General features: G+C 35.2%; 4 protein-coding genes across 5 annotated transcripts in view; all 4 read left to right on the forward strand.

Annotated features, from left to right (window-relative positions):
• LOC147404068 (uncharacterized) overlaps positions 1-3,248 on the forward strand; it is a 28,233-nt gene extending 24,985 nt beyond the window's left edge. For both annotated transcript variants that reach the window (XM_086439911.1, XM_086439910.1), the window contains 2 exons: positions 1,055-1,114; positions 2,825-3,248. In XM_086439911.1, coding sequence (XP_086296037.1) covers positions 1,055-1,114; positions 2,825-3,139 — 375 coding nt within the window. In that variant the 3' untranslated portion in view covers positions 3,140-3,248. The remainder of the gene's footprint in view (positions 1-1,054; positions 1,115-2,824) is intronic.
• A 2,068-nt stretch (positions 3,249-5,316) lies between these two features.
• Positions 5,317-11,127, forward strand: LOC147404072 (uncharacterized). Its single transcript, XM_086439913.1, has 6 exons — positions 5,317-5,563; positions 5,676-5,730; positions 5,891-5,941; positions 8,646-8,737; positions 8,815-8,892; positions 10,789-11,127. Exons 1-6 carry the CDS (start codon positions 5,508-5,510, stop codon positions 10,937-10,939), a joined length of 483 nt encoding a protein of 160 aa, XP_086296039.1. The 5' UTR covers positions 5,317-5,507; the 3' UTR covers positions 10,940-11,127.
• A 2,068-nt stretch (positions 11,128-13,195) lies between these two features.
• Positions 13,196-22,465, forward strand: LOC147404073 (ras-related protein Rab7). The gene is made up of 7 exons (XM_086439916.1): positions 13,196-13,443; positions 13,645-13,671; positions 14,203-14,302; positions 14,394-14,540; positions 19,708-19,788; positions 19,860-20,005; positions 22,087-22,465. Exons 1-7 carry the CDS (start codon positions 13,391-13,393, stop codon positions 22,151-22,153), a joined length of 621 nt encoding a protein of 206 aa, XP_086296042.1. The 5' UTR covers positions 13,196-13,390; the 3' UTR covers positions 22,154-22,465.
• A 1,049-nt stretch (positions 22,466-23,514) lies between these two features.
• On the forward strand, positions 23,515-25,871 carry LPA66 (Pentatricopeptide repeat (PPR) superfamily protein). The gene has a single exon (XM_086439914.1). It carries the CDS (start codon positions 23,674-23,676, stop codon positions 25,567-25,569), a length of 1,896 nt encoding a protein of 631 aa, XP_086296040.1. The 5' UTR covers positions 23,515-23,673; the 3' UTR covers positions 25,570-25,871.

Genomic DNA, 25,871 nt, shown 5'->3' on the forward strand with positions numbered 1-25,871 from the left:
TATATATATATATATATATATATATATATATATATATATATATATATATATATATATTGGGGCGGTTCAAGGGCCATATGAAAAAACATATGTAAAAACAATGATTTTTCAAAATATGGGTTAGAGGTTTTGGATTAAGCTGATTTTTTGCGAGGTTGGTCACTATAATGAAAAGATCATCCTCACAAAAAATCAGCTCAATCTGAAAATTTTAAATCCATCAAAAGTGATTTACAAATTATTGAAAAAAATTGTCAAAAAATCGACAATCCACATTCTAAATCACTTTTAATGGGGTTAGAAGTTTTAGATTGGACTGATTTTTTTTTTAGATGATCTTCCCATCATAGAGATCATCCTCACAAAAAATCAGCTCAATCCGAAACTTCTAACCTATATTTTAAAATTTTATTAATGGTACATTATTTTTACATATGTTTTTTCACATGTCCCTTGATCCTGACCCAATGTTTATATATATATATATTTTAGCAAGTAAAAGCTTTGATAAATAGCTTTAAAACAAGCACTCTTTCTTAACAAGCTAGTTACCATTGTTTTTTCATCACTCTTTTACGCGGGCTTCTTATTTCGGCAACTATCAAAACGAAGTATAACAATCGTAGGTTTCTATTTTAAGCATAATATATTTTAGTTACCGAAAAAAACGTATTTCTTTTATAAAAAAGGTTACTTCAGACATTAAGCCCCGATGACCCCTTCCCATAAACCTCTCTCAATACCAAATGGATTCTCTCCTTCTCTCTAACAAGTATGCCGCCTTCGAAGGTCTCTAATAAGGTAAAGTAAGATAGCTAGTCTTTTTGTTGTTCTAAGTAACACAGATTCCTAGGGATCACAATTCACAAGAGGGTTTTGTATAGTTCATGTTTGATTGTGAATCCCTAGGATTATTGTCCCATATCAACCATATTGTTTATTCTGTGCCTTAATCAGAGGTGATTTTAGGTTGGAAAAAATTCTTTGAGAAACATAATAAGTGTACAGTATTCAACGTTGTTAATTGTATTGCATCATTTTTTTTCCTTTGCAGTTTGCTCATGGAAAGGAGGACCTTCGTCCCATTGGAAACTCGAGTAATAACAAGCAAGAGGTAACTCAGTGACTCGGCCTGTTATATAAACCTATTTAGTTTCCAATTAACTTGCAAAGAAGGGTATTTTTTCAAGGATAATGATGAAGTAACATTGTGGGGGGACATTTCTGATGTGGAAGTGTGTGTAGGAGTCATAGATGCTTTTCACCGAGATGAGTGAGATCTCGATGAACAAAGTTTTGAATCCATAGTTTTAAATCTTGGCCATCTTCTGGGTTTTGTGCGAGCTTTACATTGTGAACGTGTCATGTCACCCCATTGTGGGAAAAAACTCCGCTGAGTTTACTTGTGGGACGTATGCTCTGCCCGTTACAACTTTCCTTTTCTATTTGGTGATGGGTGATTTAGACGTATCCCTCATTTTGTAAACATTTTAGATACCCACCATACCCCTTGACTTCTGTCTTCCCTAATAGACAAATGATATAAATGCCCTCATCTTCAACTTCTAATTAGAAATCTTTATTTTTTATCTCATACCAAACCAAGACACCAATTCCTCTTGTATAAATTCATTTTACCCTCATCTTAAACCTTAAGATTTATTTACCTGAAATCTTGGATAGAAAAAATTGAGAGATTTCTATAAGGGATTAAGACGAGGTAGAAAATGATGGATCGAAAATGAATAGATTTAGAATAATTTTCCAATGAGGTTTAAGAGCTTGAAGATGTGTGATTTCAAAAAGATAAATGAAAGGATTTTGGTTAGAGGTTGAAGATGTGCACATTTTCTGACCCTATAAGAGAAGGACAAGAGCATGTCATCAATTTGAAAATCTAGGGTACCTCAAATATTCACAAAAACAGTGTAGGGCATGTCTGTTTTAATTTTGGAAAATTCTAATCTCTAAAAAAATTGATAATTGTACTCCTAATATAGGAAGACATTCTCGGGGATTCCTTTGAAAGCATGCCATGTTTTCCTTCCATCTAAATCACATTCATCAAAAAGCACAAAAATATTTTTATTTTCATAATGCTTACATATGGTTTTAAAATTCAGTTGAGTCAAAAGTGGTGATTCCCAAAAAAATTATATTCTAATCAATTTACTGATTTGACTTACAAACTTGATGAGTCAACCTGGATATTTTCTCAACCAAATTCAAAATTGTGATTTTATAGTATTTTTTTAGAAAAGATATATATATATTACAAAAGGGTCATGATCCCTTGACTCCTAAGAATGACTCATGAAAAAAACACACGATCCCAACCTTTTAAATACAAAATCCAATGGTTGAGATCTATCCTTAGGATAAATATCTTTGAGATTTGTGCTATCATAATACTCATAAATGTCAACCAATGGATTTTGTGTATAAAGAGTTGGGATCGTATGTTTTTTTCATGAGTCATTCTTAGGAGTCGACGGATCCCAACCCATTACGAAAATATCCTACCATCATATACAATGACACTATACTCTATTTAAAATATCTAAACAACCCCATAAATCTAAAATTAATTATAAGAACAGTTCTAACCATAGATGAATATTCACTTTTTTTGTCCAAAACATGTACAAACCCACATTGCCACGCACTAGTAATAGTTTAATATAATATAATTATTTTACCTAAACAAGATGGCTCGAAAATGAGTGATCAAGTTGAATTAACTCGAATGTACATTCCATTTAAGTATTGGCTTCTTAATCTATATTTATGCTTATTCCAATTATGTGTGTCCATTGTGCAACAGTCTAATTATTGGCCAGGAGCAGTGGCTAAAAAAATGACTGCAGCAGTGGAGGTGCCAAGCACTTGTGGCATAAAAGACCGTTCTAACGAGACACATTATTGGCGATTAGGAGTGAAAAGCAGGATGAAGAAAGTAGTGGTGGAACAACAAGCACAACAACAAGAAGTGAGTGGCACCAAGGACTGGTCCCCAGAAGATGATGGCATTGTGGTCTGCATTTCAAGGGAAGCATTGGACCAATACATCAACAATGTTCTGTATGGCCCTCCTCGAACACGGAGGTTGCCTGTTTTTACTGAGTTTTGCCCTGAGTAGTAGTAGTAGTAAACACATATTACTTCCTTGACATGACTTCCTACACGTTATTTTTTGTTTTCTGAATTTACTCATGAAGAAGAAGAGTACAAGATTTGATTTTTCTCCCTACTAACAGTGCCAAGTTGATTTGGAATTTTAATACGTTTAGATGGACATCTCTACCCACTGCCTTGTTCTTCTTCTTGTTTGGACCACATATCAAAAGCTATTTTCTATCCTAAGAATCGAGCACTAAAGTAAATCTTGAGGTCTCTCCAGCACGGCTCAGTTGGGAATTTACTATATATAGGTGCTTGATTGCTAGTTGCGGAGTGGGTGGGTGCATATAAATCATTGTGAAGCCCATTTTTTTTAAAAAAATAATCATAAAACAGTTCCAATCGAGCACTAAAGTAAATCGTTGAAGTCAATTAAATTGAGGTGTTTTTCCCCCCCACAATTTCTTTAAATTGTGCTCAAGAAAAACATTAATTTGAACTACAAAAGTTAGAATATTAAAGAATCTTTCCATGATGAAAGAGTTCTGACTTTATAACTCACTTGGACAGACCAACTCAAAAACTCACTGACATGGCTTGTGTAGGAAGCCATAGATTTTTTTTCCCTCAAGATACACATCCCCGTAAACATGTGCAGTTGTGTATCCCTAAGGAAAAAATATATATTGTTCTTGCACATGCCACGCTAGTGAGTTTTTGAGTCGTTTGTCGAAGTTAAGTTAGAAAATCATTATTCATTATGAAAACATAATCTCAAAATTTTAACTTGAGAAATGAAATTTTTTCCAAAATTATGAAATCATTGGTAGGTAGAGATAATCTATATGTGTTCACGCCTCTGCCAATCCAGACTCTAAACACTCCCTCATAAAAATAAAAAAATACGTTAAGTGTTCCAATATATAATGTTATTCGAATCCAAAAAATTTAGTTAACGTTTGATTTTTAGAATACGAATTCAAATCAGATTCGAAATTTCAATTATCTATGGTCATCCCTACATTTCAAAAATGAGCGATCAAATATTAACCATTCATTTTTTTTCTCCACTTTACACACACAAAACCTTAAAAGGGTGAGAATATTTGCACCCACTTTTTGAGGCATCTACATCCACTTAAAAATAAAATAAAATAAAATAAAATAAAATGATGATTGAATCCCATTAATTTTAGTACTTCTACCCATGTATACAAATAACCATTTGAAATTTAAAACCTGAAATTTCAGTTCACACCGTTTGGCAAGAAGAAGATAACTCATCTCAATTTTTTCATTTATTTTTATTTTTATTTTTTTTTTATTCTAGAGTTTAAAAGGTTCTAAAAATCATTATTTCAACGGATTACAACAATGAAACCTAGTTATTATAGAAATATCATTCTATTTTAGATTTTCTCATTAATTTATTTAATTTGTTTAAACGCAAATGAATGATTCTCAAGAACTCAATTTAAAAAGAGAAATAACTGAATCAAATTATCACAATTACAATGAATAGTATAGTTTAAAAGCTGTAGATAAAATTGGTATTTTTTCATGCATTTATTGATTTTTCATTTTTTGTGCGTTTATGTTGTACAAAAAAAAATCTTTATGTTGACATGACTTGACATATTTAAGTCATGCCAAATTTGTTTTGTTGACGCAAATTTTTTAAGTCAAAAAAAAAAATGTCAACATGACACATTTGACATGGATTACATCGACATGTTAGATATGTCACGCCGACTTTTCAGGTCAACATAAGCAAACACAAAAATGTTTGTTTGATTTTTTTTTTTTTTAAAACATTTGTTAGCGTTTTTAAGCATTCAAATGTTATATATTAAAGTTTTAGCCTAAATCAATTCTAACTATTTATCTTATGATTTATTTATTTTTAATGATTTTTCACATTACAAAATAGAGATGATAAACAAATAAAAAAAAAACTCAAGTTTGATGCCTAATAAGATTCAGAGCGACTCCTGACCGGAGATGAAGATGGTTTGTTGTGAAATTCTTTATAGGACGACGACGAAGACGAGTTGTAAAGTTCAACTGTGGATGATAACCAAATGCACATGGTTGCTACATAATTAACAAAAATATTTAAAATTCTCAAAAAGTAGGTTCAAATATGCTTACACAACCGTGAAACCGAACCATCTCCGTATCAGCGTAATAATCATTTCGTTACTAGCTGATGTGATGTTGGGTCCACTGGTCAAACCGTCCGGTTGAATCGGATTGGTCCAGCTCGGTACCGAACCGGTTCAATATCCGGTCTGGTTTTAAACCCAATACCTAGCTCTCTTTCTTCCTTCTACTCCATCAGGAACTCTTTACATTTGCAGGTTTAGGGTTTCTCCTCCATTATCGCCATGACGAAGTTTCGTAAGCTCAATCGCCCCGCTGCTCATCGAATGTCGATGTTCAGGTTCTATTCTCTTTCTCGAAATCTCCCAATTTTTTGTTTTTTTTTATTTATTTAAATTTTATGGTGATTTGATCTTACATTTTTAGGGTTTTGGTTTTGATCGTTTGTGTAGGACAATGGTTTCTCAATTGGTTAAACATGAGCGGATTGAAACTACCGTCGCAAAGGTAAATTTTAAATTTGTAGGGCTTTAGGGATTTTTTTTTGGGTGAGAATTACATGGTTCAGATTTATGAAACTAAATGGGTTTTTTATTAAATGAATTGGGTTTCATGGTGTTAAGTAGCAGAGATGAAAAAAGGGAAATTTTATTTTCTTGATTTTCAGGCAAAAGAAATTAGGCGTCTTGCTGATAATATGGTGCAGCTTGGGAAAGAGGTGTGTATGAGAATGATTCAAATGAGCTATAAAGTAAATTTATTTACTTCGATATGTAGATTTTAGATTTGGTAAATCTCATCTGCAAATATGCATGAGAACTTGTATGAATCTGAAGCTTGTTTCTGTTGTTGGAGGTTCATTATAAAGCTAATACTTGTAAAAGTGCAAAATCTAGATTTATGTGCTTATCCTTAAATGAAATAGACATTTGTGGGAAGCATTTTCAATATCGATGGTCGTCTTGCAATAGTTTCATTGCCACTGTCTCAAAATTCTTTGTATTTTTACCATTAATTTGGCAAATAAGAAGTTGTTCGATTAATTTGGTGAATTAATCAAGGATTCTCCAAATTAATCAGCAAATTGTTGAATCAATTTTTTTTTATTGACTGAATTAATTTGAATCTCGCCTCTCTCCATCTTTCAAAACCCTAACTCCGTAATTGACGATTTTTTTATTTCAATTCTTTTTATGAGTCGTTCCTAAATTTAACAAAACTGACCCCCTACCGAATAATTTTGACCTCCTAACTTGGTTAATTTGCTTGAAATTACGTCCAATCCATGCTCTGGTTACTAAGGCAGAAGCTCTAGAAGGATATTTCTTAGTTCATGTAGTCCTATTCCCCATCTCAGACATGTCAATCCACTAAACTCAAAAGCATAAGCAACCTTCGAGAAAAATCATCAAGTGATCTCATCCTCCCTTACAGTTTTAATAGAGATTGAACATAAGACCATTTCCCCATTGAAGTGTTGGGTAGATTAGTTAGTATGGCCTTGGAAGTAGGTCAGTTGTTAGGCTTCAGGGTCACATAAAGGAGACTTATGGCCTCCCATCTTCAATTTGCTAATGATGCACTCATGTTTTCAGAGGGGCCTCCCCATTCAACTCAGATTTCTTAAGAGGGTTTGGTTGTATTGCTTTGAAGCTGTGTGCGTGGTCTTGCCATCAATCTATCCAAAAGCCAAGTGCATAAGACTGGGGATGTTCCCAGAATTGCTGATTTAGCCAGTATTTGCAAAGTTGCTGTTTTCCCTTCGACCTATCTGGCTTTACCTCTCGGGGCTGCATATAGAACTAATAAGGGTATCTGGGATCCAATTCTAGGGAAAATTAGTTCAAGGTTATGGTCATGGAAAACCAGGTTTTTGAGTAAGATATTTTTGCTTATTTTTTGTCCTTATTTCTATCCATAGGAGTGTGGAGCAGAGTCTAGAAAACCAAGTAAGGGACTTTTTGTGGAACAGTGGTGTGAGCAATAGCTGCACTTAGTATGTTGGAGATCAATTTATGCATCCAAATGGATTGGAGATCCACATTATCCATTTGATGAATAAAGCTCTATTAAGTAAATGGTTGTGAAGGTTTGGAATTGAGATTGGAAGAAACTATGGGTTTTACAAATTTGGGTTAGGAAAGTGGGATGGTGTCTATGCCTTATGATTGCAGTATTTGAAAAAAAAGAAGCACAATGAGTGTGTTGATCCTGTTTCATAAAGAGGATAACATATAGAATTGATAAGGGTGACAATGTTCAATTATCAAAAGATTGTTGTGTGGTGCTCCTCTTCTAAAATCTTATTTAGATGAATTGTATGCAATTTCATATTGAAAAGTAAGCCCGTCCAAAATTTCATGGTGTGGTCCGAGAATGGAATCTCATGGAATTTTGGTTTTAGAAGAAACTTCATTGATTGGGAGGTGGAATCACTGGCTCTCCTAATTTGTCGTATTTCTGACATTCCAATTAACCTCTGAATGAGGACTCTCGAGTGTGGGTGAAGGATCGAAAATGTATCTGTTTGACAAAACCATTCTACCAATCCTTGATTCCCTCAGGTGGCTCTTCCTTCCCTTCCTTAGTTATATGGGGGTGAGAGTCATGTCTAACATGGTTTTCTTTTTGTGTGTGTGGACCATAGGGTCAAAGTCAGGATTTGGGAATAATCAGGCAAGGGAAAAATTCAGAAAAAAAGGGCAGAAGTCGGCAAAGTTGGGAAAAATTCATATATATAAATTATAGTTCATTAAATTTTATGCACTGTATTCCTGTGGCTACTGATCATTGTTTTGGGTGCTACATGGACATTTTGTCCATATAGATAGCTGGTCCTGCGGTTCATATAACCCAATCTCAAATAAAAAGATAAAGATCCCAACAGTTGGATTTCATGTTTAGACGGTCAGAATCGTGTGTTTTTCACCAGTCACCGGAACCTTACTCTATATAAAAAAAAATAAAGATAAATTGTATTAATCCATCAAAAGAAAGGAGATAGAGAAGACCTATGTGGAACCAGAAACAAGATAACAGACATGAAGCCTCACAAGGCCAAAGAAAAGACACACCTTTCTCATTGCAAACCTAAAGTAAAATAAAATCTTTTAAAAGTCTCCATTAGTTCTAGATATTGTAAAACCTCATCCCTAGAATGCTAAAGAATACCTCACGGAGAGAACACTCCTTGCCAGGAAAATTCTGTTCTTCCTTTCTTGCTAGATGTCCCAACAAACAGCATAAGGCACAAGTTAATTTATCTATTATTGAACTGCAAGGCATGCCAACTCTTAAATAAGATTTGAATCGATAATGATTGGGTACACAATGTGGGACCAAATTGAATAGGTCAAAGGGCCATGAATAGTAATATGTTGATAGTCTTACGTGAGTTCTTACTGGTTTTTTTTTTCTTTCAGGGCACTCTTTGTGCTGCAAGGCGTGCCGCTGCTTTTGTGCGAGGAGATGATGTCATTCACAAGCTATTTACTGAGCTGGCTTATCGCTACAAGTAATTATTCTTCTGCCTGTGTGTCTTTGTTTGGAAGTCATCTTCATAGGCTTAGGTGGAAATTGATGTGTAAGCAGAGATAGGGCTGGTGGATATACAAGATTGCTCCGAACTCGCATACGAGTGGGGGACGCAGCACCCATGGCGTATATTGAGTAAGCATCCATACTTTGTATTTATTGATAACTTTTTTTTCTTTATTTGCGAAAATTATTTTCTTTAGTCTTTGGAAACCTCTTCTCTTGGCTGCACCGCCATTTTGTGCCATAGGGGAGCTTATGTTGCCATCCAAATTGATCATTTGATGGTGGTCTATCTTAATCATGGTTTTAAATCTTGTCCGAGACCGAGATGACTCGCCTAAGTCATCTCGGTATCGTCCATGAACAAGATGGATAGAAAATGCGTCTCACATGTGCAAATGACCCGGATGATATTTTGAAAATCAAGTCAGTAAAACTCGTCTGAGTCAACTGGGATTTTGTATATTTTAATTAAAATAATTTTTTTTAATTTTTTAAGTAGTTATTATCGAAATAAAAAATAATCTTATGTTTAAACATCTTCTAATCTATCTTACTTTAAAAAAAATTATAATTTTATATCTATATGGGAAGCGTTCGGAGACCTTAAAGAGAGCCAAACATTTTTCAAAATAGAGGTTAGAAGTTTCGGAATGCACTGATTTTTTGTGAGGAGGATCTCTATGGTGAAGAGATCATCCTCGCCAAAAATCAGCTCATTCCAAAACTTCTAACCCTAGTTTACAAGTTTAAGAATCATGGACCATTTGATTTTTGTAGATCACTTTTGATAGGGTTAGAAGTTTCAGAATGGGCTGATTTTTGGTGAGGATGATCTCGATGATATCCTTATCATAGAGATCATCCTCATAAAAAATCAGCCCATTCTGAAACTTCTAACCCAAACATTAAAAATATGTTTGGCACAATGTTTAGGGCCTCCGAACGCCACCCTATATATATATATAGGGGAGTGTTCAAGGGATATAAATGAAAATATATGTAAAAACAATCATTTTTCAAAATATGGGTTAGAAGTTTCAGATCGAGCTGATTTTTGTGAGGATGAACTCTATGATGAGAAGATCATCCTCACAAAAAATTAGCCCAATCTGAAACTTCTAAATCCTTCAAAAAATGATTGTTTTTACATATGCCCCTTGAATGCTCCCCCATATATATATAGGTATAGGGTTGGGATCCGTTGACTACTAAGAATGACTCGTGAAAAAAACACATGATCCGAACCATTTAAACACAAAATCCAACAGTTGAGATTTATGAGTATCTTGATAACTCAAATCTTGGAGATTCTTATCCCGAGGATAAATCTCAACCATTGGATTTTTCATTTAAAGGGTTGGGTTCATGTGTTTTTTTCATGAATCGTTCTTAGGAGTCAAGGGATCCTGATCCATGTATATATTTGACATTTTAGTAGAAAATACATTTAAAAGAACCAAGCCTGTTTTTGCCATTCCAGTGGCCTGTCAAAATTCGTTGAATTTTTCAGAAAATTTTGTCAAGTAAGGTGTTGCCTGATTAATTCGATATTAATCTGCAGTTTGTGGAATTAATCATCCAATTGTTGAATAATTTTTTTCCTTGTGATTTACTGAATCAATTGTAACCTCTAATCCCGATTTTTTTTTTATGGATTTTCCCAAATTGACCCTCACCAAATAATTTTCCCAAATCCGAACTTGGTTATTATGATTGCCAAAAAAGGTTATGGACTTGGATCCTCTGGTGGGAACCCCCCATTAGTACTACACATGCTTGTTAGCCAATATTGGGGATTCTCCCAGATTTACCCTGTGAGCGTGATGGGAGGGGATTCCACTAGCCCCGAGGATTAGTCAGGTTCTCTAAGAGTCTCGGTTTCCAAAAACAAAACAAAAATTATGTTCTTGTCATTTATTATATAAAAGAATGTTAGACCCTATTAACTTCCGAGGTCGTGGGAGAAATATGCTTAGTCTTGATATTTTCTGATATTCCAACCTAACGTTCCCATTGCTCATGCAGGTTTGTTGACAGAGAGAATGAACTTAGACAGTCGAAACCAGCAACCCCTCAACCAGAACAAAAAGCCGCCATGGATCCATGGACTCGATCACGCCTAACCCGGCAGTTAGCACCCCCTAAAGAGGATCATAGCTCCCAATCTAGCATTTGAAGTGGATGTCATCGAACTTAAACACTGGAAATTTTGGTTGTCTACAACATATGTAGAATTTTCAAGTTATGGTTTCAGTTTTGCAACCCAAACGTTGTTGTGGTCCACTTAATTGGTGAGCCACTCTTGCATGATTAGCCCAAATAGCATTTTACACCATTATAAAATCTCATGTTATATCGCTTGGAGATCCTGATTTATGGTGGCAAATTCACTCGGTGCCCAGCAACCCCTTGAACATAATTCTTTAGGTGACCTCATATATTTGGGATAAGGCTACGTTGTTGCCAAACCCATTAACTATGAACATAATCCTTTAGGCGACCTCAAATATTTGGGATAAGGCAATGTTGTTGTCAAACCCATTAACTATGGACCGTCCACGTAAGTTGGGCTCCCACTGCAATCAACACTTTTGGGTGCATCACTTGGGAGAATTGGTTATAGCTGATCGACCTCAATACTGAGTAATTGGTCATAGTCGGCGCCCCCTTTGGTGCACCAGAAGTTTTGAAATCACATAAAAACATGAGACCCGACTTAAATCGGTTTCAACTTCCAATAAACTGTTCTGTTGTATTGGTTCCAATTTTGGTTTGGGTTCGGATCAAATCTGTACCCCTCTTCTCCAATATCACGTAATTAGTTATCCCTTGATAAAATCTTTCCACGTGGCAGAGAAATAATACTTTAAAAAAGTGTCACGTGTCCACCTGTTAAGGGTCCCTGAGAAAATCGCTCACACATCCGAGTCCACAATCACGAACCTACCTAAAACATTAATGGACTTAAAAAAAAAAAAAACCGTGTCACGTGTTCACCTGTCACGGGTCCATAAGAGAAATAAAGGAAAATTAGTATAACACCCTTGCGAAATTGACGATATTAAAGTCACCCCTGAATTATAAGGTGAGGCCTAACCTTTTTACCAATTTCTTTTAAAATGACTAAAATACCTAAAAAAATTGAAATTACAAAAATGCTCATCATCTAATCACTCTCCACTTATTAATCTCATCGTTCTTAATCCCAATTGTCATCACTCTCAACCTAATATGAGAAATCAATCTATCAATAGCTCTCTTTGATCTCGATTGAGAAACATGATTTATATGCAAATCTCTTTCGATCTCTATCAAGAAACATAATCAAAAGTGTGATATGTATTTCAAGTGATCAATCCAATATGAGAAACACGGCATATTTTTAAATTTGAATGTAAATAATAATATTAGTGTTATCCCCCTTCTTGACTAATATGAAAATTTATGCTTTTTTTCTTTTGTTTTCTTGATTTGTTCAGTAGAAAATGAAGTTTTGGAATCACATAAAAACTCACATGACAATTTCACCTCCACATAAGAAATTTTTTGAAGTCTAAAAACTAAAAAGTTTTTAATAACAAAATCAAAATACATCGAATATGAGATAAAGATGACATGAAGCTTTGTTAATAGAGAGGTTGAGATCAACCCAATGATGAGAAAAAAAATCTAAATTTTCCAAACACGAAAAATGGGTTTTTGAAATCTTAAAAATTAAAAGTTTTTAATGACATAAATCAAAATACGTTGAATATGATAAGCAAATGACATGAAGCTTTGTTAATAGAGAGATTGAGATCAACCCAATGATGAGAAAAAATCCAAAATTGTCAAACACGATCGAGATGAGAAAACAAAATCTCTTAATTGATTATCATTAAAATAAATGAAGTGATGTTTTGTTAAATCCAACAACGTAGATTAGTTAAAGAAAAATAATGATCTGACTTGCTTCAACACCGCGTTCAACACTGCACTAACGTGGTAGTGTGCATAGAATTGCAGATTTTTCTTGAGATACAAAGAAAAAAATCTATGATTTTTTATACGCATCACAATGTCAAAGAAAGTCAAAGTCAGTTTAAAACAACTCTTAGTTAAATCCAACAATGTAGATTAATTTCTTTTTCATTATATATATAATGGCATTTTGGCAAATTAAATTCTTGGGGGGAGGGGGAGGGGGAGGGGGCATTTAGAAAATACAACTTCAACATTAATGGAGAGATTGGGTCAACAAAAATCAAGGGTGGGTCTCATCTTGCATTTCTTGGGAGGTTAGCCTAATATTACAAATTTCTAAGGGAGGTTTTACTAAAATTCCCCAAAAAATCCGCTGATCTGATTGTAATTTTTATAATAAAACAGTGGTATTTAAGTCATTTTAGTATAAAGGTGAGGGACGCACGAGTCTTTCGGAAGTTGGAACCACGATTTTCAAAAGACAGCATCGCAGGCGCGTACATTTGTTTCGCCGCCAAAGTTTTTTTTAGAAGATATCTCACAAAATCTCCAGAGAGAGAGAGAGAGCAGAGCTTCGGATAAAAAAATTTGACCTAAAAACTCAACGGAATCGAATAAATTAGTTAATCAACCTGAAGAAATATTCGATCCTTCCGCCATTATCATGTCAATCCGAAGACGAACCTTGCTTAAGGTCATTGTTCTTGGCGATAGTGGGTTCGTACAGTTTCCGATCTTTGTATCTCTCTCTGTTTCTGTAATCTATTTCTATTATTTACTGTTCCTTCTGGTTACTTAGCTCCAGATTTCTAGGTTTTGTTAAAAAAATTTGGCTCTTTTGTTGATTTTTTTGCTTTTTCTTTTCGAATTTCGATTGGTTTGTTTTACTTCTAATGCAATTATTTTTTCAAATTTCAGGGTTGGAAAGACTTCCTTGATGAATCAGTATCCCTAAGTAATGATTGGATCTGTGAGCTATGTTCTATGATTATTTCTCTGTTATTGTTTTCATTGTTGAGCGATCAATACTTTTTTGTTACTTTTTATTGTAATTTTTATATCAATATTCCATTTTTCGTTTTTTTTTTACATATACTAAATTTGGATAAACTTATTCGTATCGAGAAATATTTTTACTTGTTTCTTTTTTAAAGTTTTAATATAGCTGTTGAAAGTTGTGGGTTTTATGATGTATCGTTGCTTGATCCCATCTGTCCAGTAGAAATATTATTGTTATATGAGCTGAATATTTTACCTGTCAATTGGATCTTGTGTGAGATGATTTCTCCATGAGCTCTGTTTGTTTCAATGAAGAACAAAAAAATGTTTTTTTTTTTTTTTGGTCAGTAAAAAGAACTTGCAATTTCCTAAACAAAACCTTATATTTCAGTTATTTGGGTTCAAAGATCATTAGTGAATTATATTAACAAACCAAATTCTCTTTGTTAGTTTGGTCCCTTTTAACTGATGGTATAGATATGTGCATAAGAAGTTCAGTCAACAGTACAAAGCTACAATTGGTGCCGATTTTGTCACAAAGGAACTGCAGATTGATGACAGACTCGTAACTCTGCAAGTTGGTTCTTAGTTCAAAGAGTGTTTATTTATTTGAGAATTTTTTTGTCGAATCTTCTTTTTATTGAAAGTTTCTTGTTTCACATCGATAGATTTGGGACACGGCAGGACAGGAAAGATTTCAAAGTCTTGGTGTTGCATTTTATAGAGGTGCAGATTGTTGTGTTCTAGTTTACGATGTTAATGTGCTCAAATCATTTGATACACTCGATAATTGGCATGAAGAGTTTCTCAAGCAGGTATGTGATGCCTGTCCTCGTTTCCTTCGTTATGTTGTTCTTAGTGCTTGTTGAGCGACTTGTAATTTTTCCAGGTCAATAAGTTGTTTTTGGAAGAATTTTCATTTCCTTGATACTCTGCCATAAATAAAGTGGACAATTTAAGGCAACCGTGTATATTTTCTTTTACCAATTTGTAGATACAGGGTACACACAATGTTGCACCATACTTTTCGTATTACAAGTGATTTCAAAGAATGTTCTATGTATCTTTAAATATCCTCTGCAAGGATTTTTGGTCTCCAGACTGTGAAAGCTAGAAATTGCATCGGATAGGCGATAGGCTTACAGGCATTGTATATGTATGTTCCTTTCCCTAAATCTTTCAAGAACATCAGGAAATAATCTTAGACTATAGTGTACCCACATGTGTTGTCAAAAGATCAGCAGTCAAGAAGTGCTGAATGGGAGTAAGTTAGCTGGTTTGATTGTCATTTAAGGGGTCAAAGTATGACGAAGGTGCACTACAGACCTGAGAACCACCAATTTGGTGAAGGGTGCTATTGTTTCTGACACGTCATTTTCTCCACATTGGGGGAGGACATCAGGTGGTGGCAGACCTTCAACGTGTATAATATGGATCAAATGAACGTTCTTTGTGTTTTTTTTTTTTTTTGTAAAGAACTAGATTTAGGGAGGATTTGTGGTGATAATCAGTTGGGTAAAATCAGTAGCTGACCCTGGGGTAGTTTCTATGTGGTTGTCAAATTTGAAGATTGGTTGGACTACAAATAAGGATTCGAACCAGGTTTTAAGGTGAAAACTCAATGCCCCCAAAGTAGGAAGACAATGAGGTGAATACAGGGTAGCACCATGTGTACATGATCTTTCTATAACTAGGTTTAGGAATTAGCCTGTCTGATGATTTTTTTTTTTATAAATATAAAATTTTATTAGAAAAAAATAGGATAAAAAGGCGGCTGAGATAGCCCCCAAACAATGGGAAAGAAACAAAAGTAAAAACAAGCAAAACCAAAAAAAAAAAAATACATGCCCAAAGAGGGGCTACGAGTCACATATAGTATCTCAATTAAAAACAAAATCCTGAAAGCACACTCCCGCAAAGTCTTTTCTCATCTTTGTCCAAAAGAAAAGTAAATCCAAAACCTTCATTATCACCGTTGGAGATGAGCTCTCCTTACTTTGGAACACTCTGTTGTTAAGCTTTTCCAGAGACCCTAGTCAATGGCGGAAATAAGGATGGCCCAAAGATGCCTTTTCTAAGAAAGAAGATATTGAAACTCCAACTATCCAAAAACATGAATAAAGATTGAGGAAAAACTAATCTGCCTGGAAACGAGACAAGAAAAATATCAAAATAACAAAGGAAAATGAACAATGAATTAGAATTTAGAAGACTCCCTAACTATTGAACAAAGATAAGAAAAGTTCGGGGGTAATCCATCCCCGAGAAATCAAATTATCCAAGGTGAGAATTCTACCCAATGAGGCAAGCCATGAAAAGAAAGAAACCTTAGAAGGAACAAGGATGGACCAAGTGATAGACTTTGAGAAAGATACCTCAAACAACGAAAGCAAGCATGTATAGAGGGATTTAACTGAAAACCTCTTATCCTTAGTCTTGAACCATTCCCCCTTGTCTTGCTCGTTCTCTCTGAATTGGAAGGAATTAAGGAGATCTAGGAGAGATGTCACTTTTGTTAACTCCCAGTCATTGAAATTCCTCTTGAATCCCAGATCCCAAGAATCCGTGTTTCTGTCCTAAATTAGACAATGCCTCACTAAGTTATTGTTTTTCAAGGAACAAGTGTACAAGGATGGAAATTGGGTAGACATAGACAAATTACCGCACCAAATATCCTCCCAAAATTTTACCTTGTCCCCCATCTCTACTTTGAATCTAATCCCCCTATTAAACTGGTGAATACTCTTTAAAATACCTTTCCACACACTACACCCATATGTCCTTGTTTCGCCACTATACCAACCAAACCTCTTCTTCCCATATTTAGTCTAAAACACCCTTCACAAAATGTCTCTTTCTTCCCTGAATCTCCAAAGCTATCTACTTAAGAGAGCTTTATTAGTTTATCTTAACCCTCTAATCCCCAACCTTCATTTTTCTTTGGAGTGCAAATCATCTTCCAATTCGTCAAGTGATACTTTCTACCACCATTATGTTAATCTACAAAAAATTCTTCATGAGTCTTTCAATCTTTACCTCCCCATTTTTTGTTTCTATCCCCACTTCTCATGCTCTACCTTTTTTTTTTTTTTTTAGTATGAAGAAGGTGCTACTAACATTTGTTATACTTTCGGGAATTTTTTTATTTATTTATTTTTATGTTTAATAGTATTTTGCAAAAAGAAGAAGAAGGGAAAGCTTCAATTTCTTTCAAGAATATTGAATGTGTTTTCTCCTAGGAATGAATGGTATCAACCATTTGAGGCATTTGATTGAAATGTTGTGCACAACCACTAGGGTACCCTACTTATTACAATAAAATCAATCCCAAAACCATATTTTTCGTCATGGTTTTTTCATTTCTTTTGCAATAACAAAAGATCTCTCTAATCACATGGGATTATATGAGACTGCTCAATCTGAACTATAAGGCCTCGACATGCATATTGAAGATGACTTTGGTCTCTCCTTTGCATTATTCAATTTGACACAATCCTTAGGCTATGATATAATTGGCATTTTCTGACAACTATTGACAATTTGTCAATTTCTGTGGAAATTTCTCATTCTTGATGATTCTATACCATTTTTTCCCCTTAAACTTGTTTCTCTTTCTCCACACCATTATTTTTAGGTTTGGTGGGGCACTGCTTAGTCACATTGATCCGTGGATAAATGACACACTTGCTATCCATAGATTACAAACCATGGATTATGACAAGGACTTTAATAGCATGGTGAAGGTAAAACAGTCTAGGTTATCTTAATATACATCTCATCATGCCATGCATGCTTAAGATGGACTATACAATTACAGGCATACCTCTAGCTGGCTTGACACTATGCTATTGAGTGAACCTTTGGTTGCACATGGCACAAGTTAGGATCTGTGTTGTTTGGTACTACATTATGAGTACCGTATGATTTGTGTTATCTAACTAGTGCTAGTATTTCTCTTAGGTTGATATATTGCCTGGATGTGGGAACCTGATCAATTGTTAGGCGTTAAATAATTGCTGATGTAAGGCAGAAAAAAAAGAACAAAAAATATTCCCATAAGTTGCACAAGCTTGTGCTTTGAAGTTCCAAACATCATTTGCATGTTAGAAGCTAGCTATCATATATGCACAAAAACTAACAGTAGGATTACTTTTTGTGAGAGTTGATCAAATATACAATAGATTAAAACTAATGAACCCACAATTTTGTTAAGAACTGAATATGTCGCCAATAACATTTCTCCATAAATCATCTATGTTTTTTTTTTTTTTTTTCTTCTGGGTTTCGTCAACATTTTGTGCATGCTCATCAACCTTCTCTCTCTCTCGATTGGATTGAACAGTAGTTATCATCATGCATATGGAGATAAATTCCTTTCATATGAGTTGGGTTTTCCCCAATAACTTCCTTTTTTTACTAGAGGGAGGGGCTATAATATCTTCTTTCATAAGAAGAGGCATTTGTGGTCTATTCTTCCCTCGCCTATAGCATGGGACCTCTGGTGTTGTAAAATTCATAGTTTTATTCATATATTTTGTTGAGAGCAAGGTTTGAACTCAAGACCTCTTGAGTGTTATTTGTAAAGTGTAGAGATTTCTTTAATTGGTGGAACATAAGCTAAAAGAGTCGTTTTCCTTTTTTGTTTAAGTTGAAAGTTGAAGATTCTCCTTACTTTCTTGTTTGTGAGAGTTATAGAAACAACTCTTCAAATCTTTAGTCCCACATCGAATAAATACAAGAATACTGTTCAACTAATAAAAAACTGCTCTCTCGTGTTAGAATGTGAGTGAGAAAGAGAGTGGGCTTCGTGCGCACATGGGGGGCTAAGGCACTATGAGACTGCAGTCCATTGTATTTGGGGTCAACTCATTGGAAAATCTTAGTGCGCTTGTGCGTATGCGATGCGCCCGCAAGGGGGTTGCAAATATCGGATTTAAGTCTCACGTGGGTGTGCATGAAAGACCCACTTTTGCTAAAATTTATTTAGTCCATTTTATTCTAAGATCCATTTTTCTTCTTTCCATCTCAACCGTTGATCTGACTAACCGTTAGAGTCAATATGTTGACCTTTTGGATCCTTCAACATTCAGATACGGGCCAATTAGGTTCAAACGTTTCTATCATTACTATAGTGGACCATTGGGCCCATTGTCTATAAAACAGATCGGGCCCTAGTGCTATATATACACAAAAAACTCTTCTCTGCTATTATCTCTAATAGAGCTTCAAAAACATTCTATTTTCCTCACAAATATTCGGTTGCTTGTGCAACGTTTGATACGATCGAATTCGACATAAATCTGCTACTTACGAGTGCACGGTTAGCAGAGAGTGTGACTGTTGAATCTTAGAAACTAGAAGCCTAAGACTGATTGCACTGTGGATTCAATCCTGAGAGGGTGAAATTGATTTTAAGGGCAGCGGTTTCTCCGTACCTTAGTCACTGATAAGTTCTTCCATTTTCTTCCTACTTTTATAATCTAATATTATTTAAGATCTGTTTGTTTCAAGAACACACAACCATAATTGTTTCAACATCTAGAAGGAGAGAAACAACAGGGGTTTCAAAGAAAAAGTGAGAAATGCTCACTTGGTCTGTATGGAGATATTAGGGTTGATGTTCTTTTGGGGCAAGCTTAACAAGGAATTCGCTGGGGTCTTCTTTGAAGATTTTGTGTTTAGATGGGACGGGCTTGTGTAGCCTTAGTTTTAGTTTTGCTCATTATGCTTTTAGTCTTCCATTGGTTTATGTTTGTGCAACGCTTGTGTTTTGTTATGTCCTTTTAATTTGTCTTTTCGGTTCTAGGGGCTATCTCGGCCTTCCTGTACTTTTTCTCATTATTTATGAAATTTTATACTTATCAAAAAAATAGTCTTGCTACTTTGAGTATGAGACTGCTAACTTATATCTGAAGATGCATCACCTGCAGTTGCCTTGTGCGCTCTTATTGTTACACTGATTTGCTCTTTATTGTACACCAGGCAAGTCCGCATGATCCCAAAAATTTTCCATTTATTTTACTTGGAAATAAGGTTGACATAGATGGTGGGAACAGCCGAGTGGTAAGGACAGGAAATGCCTCACAAAGTTCTTTTATGACTTGTATCTGGTTCTAAGTTTTCCATGTGTGCAGGTTTCTGAAAAGAAAGCAAAGGAGTGGTGCTCATCTAGGGGAAACATACCTTACTTCGAGACCTCCGCAAAAGAGGATTTCAATGTTGATGCTGCATTCCTTTGTGTTGCAAAGACTGCCCTAGCCAATGAGCACGAGCAGGATATGTAAGTATATCTTGATTTCTTTCCAGTTTTGACTTGATTTCGGCTTATGTTGATTGTGTACACCATGGACACTGCATTTACACCTAATCGAAGTGTTGTTATACATGGGTTCTACTGATTTCTTTCAGTGTCCACACAGCACAGATTCAGGCTGTTTGGTTTAGATATTACACTTGCTGCATATTGTATAGAGTATAAACTTCTTGAAGATTGTATTTTATTTGCATGCAGACATGCAGTCCTGATTTTTAATATATATATATAATAATCATGAGAAACTTTCTAGACAAAAAACACAATTACTTATATTTCTACTTAACTGCTAATCACTTATTCAAGAAAGATTGATTTTGCACATGAATGCATGATATGATTGGAATTAAATGTCTTTATTTGGTACCAATGAGAAGAGTATCCGATTATCTTTACATTGAGATCAGGATTATGTAATCCTGACATGAATTGAGTAAGTTATAGTTAAAAAATGAGGATAAGGTTGCAATTTTGAAGGGATTGCTATATGGCAGTTTTTGGTAGAGGAGATTGAGTCTTATTTGGAAAAAAGTAGAGGAAGGTGGATAAGTGGATTAACTTAATTCTTTGATGGGAGTGCATAGAGTTCATTGGGTCATACTGGAATTGGGTTGTTTTCTAAGATGCTATAGGTGAAATTATCAATTCCTTTTCCTGCTCTAATATGTGAAAGGTCCATTAGTGTTTGAAGGTTTACTTTGAAAAAGCTTCATGAACCCAACCAAAATGAGCATTCAATCACAGTTGATGACAGGTTTTTCTCCAACCGGGGGAGAATGGTGTGGCTTAGTAGTAGGCATTGTAAATCATATGGTTGATTGAAGATAAAGGCTTGTCTGAAGCCACAGTCCATAGATGTCGTAAAAGGAGGTCCAAAAAATTTCAATACTATCAGGCTCATAGGCAGACTCCTTTTGAGACAATCTTTTACATAGATATCCTATTGAAAAGTTGTGATGTGTGTTGGATATCCACAAGTGTCATTTTACTACTTTTGTCTCAATTCTGAAGTTTTAGTGCTCAAAACTATGTTGAAAGTTTAAGTCTAGTAGTGACTGAGATTTAGGGGTATTATAATATAATTAAAAAATTATTTATGGTAGTTTAGATATATTGTTGAGATTTGCTACTTAGACCTTTAATTAGATTTTAGGATTTTGTATTCTTATAAACTGATGTTATGTGAACATTTTAAAGGAGTTCACAAATTAATTTCCGAGATTTTTCCTAGATTTCCCTAAGAAATCGCTTCAACGATGATCGAAGTTTTATCTCTTCTTTTGGCCTACCATTCTTTTTGCATAATATGGATGAATTTTTTCCATGTATCCAAGGTTGAAGAATTTTCCTTGAACATTGAGGGCCTGGTCTGAATGTAAAGGTGGGTTATATGGTGGATGTGCCCAAAAAACTCACCCCAATCCTGGAATGTTGTACAAGGTTTTCTACCAAAGGGGTGCTGGAGAAAATGTTTTCCTCAGAGATGATCCGGTCATGGCCAATAGGACATCCCTATATTTGACATATCAATTGGATTTAATGCGAGTGGATGCTCCAAAGGAAAAATTATTTGAAGTTGAACATTTATGGGACTCAATCGAAACCTGCTAATTAGTTTAGGGAAGTGGAACAGACTATAAACATGTCTAGCAGACACAAATGGTAGAACAGTAGAACCAATAGGTGGTCGGTAAAAATGTTACCTTCCCTATCAGGTGTGCATCTGGTCTCCTTGAGATGCAGGCATCAATGATGGGAACAGTTGTTGTATCCTTTATGTTGGCCATGTCCACATCTTTCTGCAATATTGGGGTTAATTAATCTTATTCTTTTTATCCCTCAAAGTTGTGTTTTTTTGGTCACGCGTTTTTTCAGATTTTGTTGTATTAAAGCCAAGTTTGGGATCAGATCACAATTAATTGTTTCACTTTTTCTATGGCATTTTCAAAATTTTAACTTCCAATAAATAACTCACTATACTCATTTGAGTGCTGAAAGTTACTGATTTTTTTACTGGATCATCTCGTGTGATGCTTTTCCATTTGCAGATACTTCCAGACCATCCCAGAGGCAGTTTCAGAAACTGAACCAAGAGGCGGAGGTTGTGCTTGTTGAAATAAACTGATTTGTGGATGGGCTTATCTTTAACCATATGGTTTGCATGATTCATCATTTTTTTCCCTTTTCATTATTCGTACCAATTTTTTTTTTGTACCCACTGTTTGTATACTATGCTCATCATAAAGACCTCCAAGTGTTTCTCTTGTTATTTTTGTATAAATTTCTAGTTTTCATGAAGAATAAATTAATAAGCCCAATTTGGTTTGGTTCATCATCAATTCCACTTAGTGTTTCTGTTGTTATTTTTGTAACAAATAATTATAGTTTTCATGAAGATTAAATTCATGGACCCAATTTGGTTTGTTTCATCTGGTATTAAATGCAGCTTTGATTAGTAGATGGATATTGCTTCTAATCTATGTTCTTGCTGGTGAAGACGGCTTTCAAATCTAGGTTGAAGCTCACAAATTTTACCTACGTTGCCTAGCACCATCGTCAAAAGCTCAAATTAGTGTTGATGGACCTAAAACACTTACTGAAAAAGAATTTCTTCTATTGTGGCTGGTGATCCCAAATGCCACACAACAGTATTAAGTTTCCTTTTAGGCCTTATATGGAAAGTTTGTATTTTTTTGTTCTTGTATTTTCTTTCTAAAAGATGTTTTTCCAAAAGAAATTTTTTATTGCAAAGTCTAAAATGGTTTTTTTTTTTTTTTTTTAAGGCAAAGAAACAAAAAATTTCAAAGCTTGTCTTCCAAAGAAGTATATTTTATGCTTCATTTCGGGTTTAGTCTAAAATTGAAAAATTCTCTACAATATGATATGGTCATCAAAGCCTGAGCAGGATTTATATTGGTGGGCAGAGGATTTTTACACTGGCTGCCAACTCCATGTAAGCCTCCTTAATTAAGATGCCTCTAAAATAAAATGTCTCTGGAAATATTTTCTGTTCCCTGGAGAGTGAATCAGATGAATTGAAATGCCTTGGTTCCTTCAGTCCAAAACACTGAACAGAATTGGGTCAAACCAATCAAATCCAACCCAGATCTGACCTTTAAAGCTCCAACCCATTTGATTGTTATTTAGCACGGTTCGAACTTAAATCGTCATGATTTACTATTAAAATTGTTGATCTCAATAATAATAATTTATGTTCATGCATCAGGATCAACGATTGTAAAAAGGTCAATCTCAACAAATTTGAATTGTTGATCTCAATATTCACGTCAAATCATGAGATCGATGATTGGATCAAAAGTTGATATCAATTGTTTGAATTGTCGATCTTGACATTTTGAATCATCAATCTCACTGATTGAAAGGGGTTGAGGGGCCATTAAGAAAGAAAAAGGTTACTAAATGGACTATGAAATTACTGGGGAATTTGGAAAGAAATCCCTCTTCATTACAATTTACAAGTACAAAAATACTTAACAAAAAAAAAAAAACAAGTACAAAAATGTGTGTAGTAATGTAGTTAGATAGCTATTCAGCCCCTCCTAGAGTACAAAATCAGGATTGCCAATTCAGTTATAAGCAGATCAAATGAAATGAGCCGTTAATAACGGTCACCAATGCTCACACTTTCGAATTCCACACTACTCAACAACACGCCCTTACCATGCCTTCACACAGAAATCAAAACTTGCAAAACCATGAGAGATTTGATGCAACTTCACACCATAAAGATCAAAACCGGTCGAATTCGAGACCCTTTTGCTGCTGCAGAGATCTTACGATTCTGTGCTTTGGCAGAGCATGGAGATCTTGAATACGCTCGTTTAGTTTTTGATCGAATGGAGCAACCTAATTGCTTTTCTTGGAACACCATTATCAGAGCTTTCTCCGAAAGTGATCACCAATCTCTAGAAGCTTTAATCATTTTCCGTCAAATGCTTTACAATGAATCAATCGAACCCAATTGTTTTACCTTCCCATCTGTTTTAAAAGCGTGTGCTCGAATGGGTAGAGTTGAAGAAGGAAGACAGGTTCATGGTCAGATAATAAAGCGTGGCTTAGGGTTAGATTCCGACGAATTCGTTCTTAGTAATCTTGTTCGATTATATGCAATTTGTGGGATCATGGGTGATGCTCGTCAACTGTTCGAAAAAAGCATTATTAGACGTTGTGATTATTCGAACAATGGAATTGTGGTTCTTTGGAATGTGATGATTAATGGGTATATTGGAATTAGGGATTTCTTAGCTGCAAGGGAACTGTTCGATGCAATGCCCCAAAGAAGTGTGGTGTCTTGGAACGGAATGATAGCTGGGTACGCGCAAAACGGATTTTTCAAGGAGGCCTTGGAGATCTTCCACATGATGCAAATGGAAAATGTGCGCCCGAATTATGTGACTTTGGTTAGTGTTCTCCCCGCAATTTCACGTCTAGGGGCACTTGAATTGGGCAAATGGGTTCATTTGTATGCAGAAAAGAATGAGATTGAGGTGGATGATGTACTTGGATCCGCTTTGATTGACATGTATTCTAAGTGTGGGAGCATAGAGAAGGCGATTCAAGTATTCGAGAGGCTTTCCTGGAGGAATGCCGTCACTTGGAGTACAATGATTGGAGGGCTAGCTATGCACGGTAGGGCTAAGGATGCTCTCAATTATTTCTCGAAGATGAAGCAAGTGGGAGTAAAGCCTTCTGATGTGTGTTACATTGGTGTGTTGAATGCGTGTAGCCATGCAGGGTTAGTAGATGAGGGAAGATTGTATTTTGACCACATGGTTAGAATAGATGGGTTAAGACCTAGGATTGAACATTATGGATGTATGGTTGATCTCTTAGGTCGTGCTGGATTACTTAAAGAAGCCGAGGAACTTATGTTGAACATGCCCATTAAGCCAGATGACGTGATATTGAAGGCCTTACTTAGTGCTTGTAAAATACATGGTAACATCGAGATGGGAAAACGTGTCGCTAAGCATCTTATTGAGTTGGCTCCTTGTGATAGCGGATGTTATGTGGCTCTATCGAATATGTATGCTTCTTTAGGAAACTGGGAGGCTGTTGCAGAGGTGAGGCTAATGATGAAGGAGATGGATATAAGGAAAGACCCGGGATGTAGTTGGATCGAAGTTGATGGATCGATTCATGAGTTTCTTGTCGAAGATGACTCTCATGCAAGAGCCAAAGAGATCCATTTAATGTTGATGGAGATGATGAAGCAGTTAAGGTTGAGTGGGTACTTACCGGACACTACACAAGTATTCCTTAACATGGAAGAGGAAGAGAAACAGAGTGCTCTGTACTATCATAGTGAGAAGATTGCGATTGCTTTTGGCTTAATTAGTACGAGGCCAGATACAACATTGCGAATAGTGAAGAACCTTCGTATGTGTGGGGATTGTCATTTGTCTATAAAACTTTTTTCAAAAATTTATAATCGTAGGATAATTGTGAGGGATCGGAACCGTTTCCACCATTTTGAAAATGGGTTATGCTCGTGCATGGACTATTGGTAATTAACAGTGTGCGTAAACGAATGGTGCGTGTTAGCTTCAGTCCCTTAAATTGGTAATCAAGAGGTTGAATCGACAATGTATCTTTTATTTGATGAAATATAAAATTATCTATTGATCAAGTTTTTGTGTTATATGTACCAATAGATGCATATTTGAGAAGCAGTCCTGCGAGGATGGGAGGTTTGTGACATCTTAATAGCAGAGTTTGAATTTTTTTTTATTATTAGAGAAGAGCACTGCGACATCTTCTCACCAATGACCTTGAAATGGTAGTAGTATATGGAGAAAAATATTCCGCAGAA

Source organism: Akebia trifoliata, chromosome 4 (genome assembly GCF_017979445.1).
Source record: "Akebia trifoliata isolate Shusen 1 chromosome 4, ASM1797944v1, whole genome shotgun sequence".
NCBI classification, from domain to species: Eukaryota; Viridiplantae; Streptophyta; class Magnoliopsida; order Ranunculales; family Lardizabalaceae; genus Akebia; species Akebia trifoliata.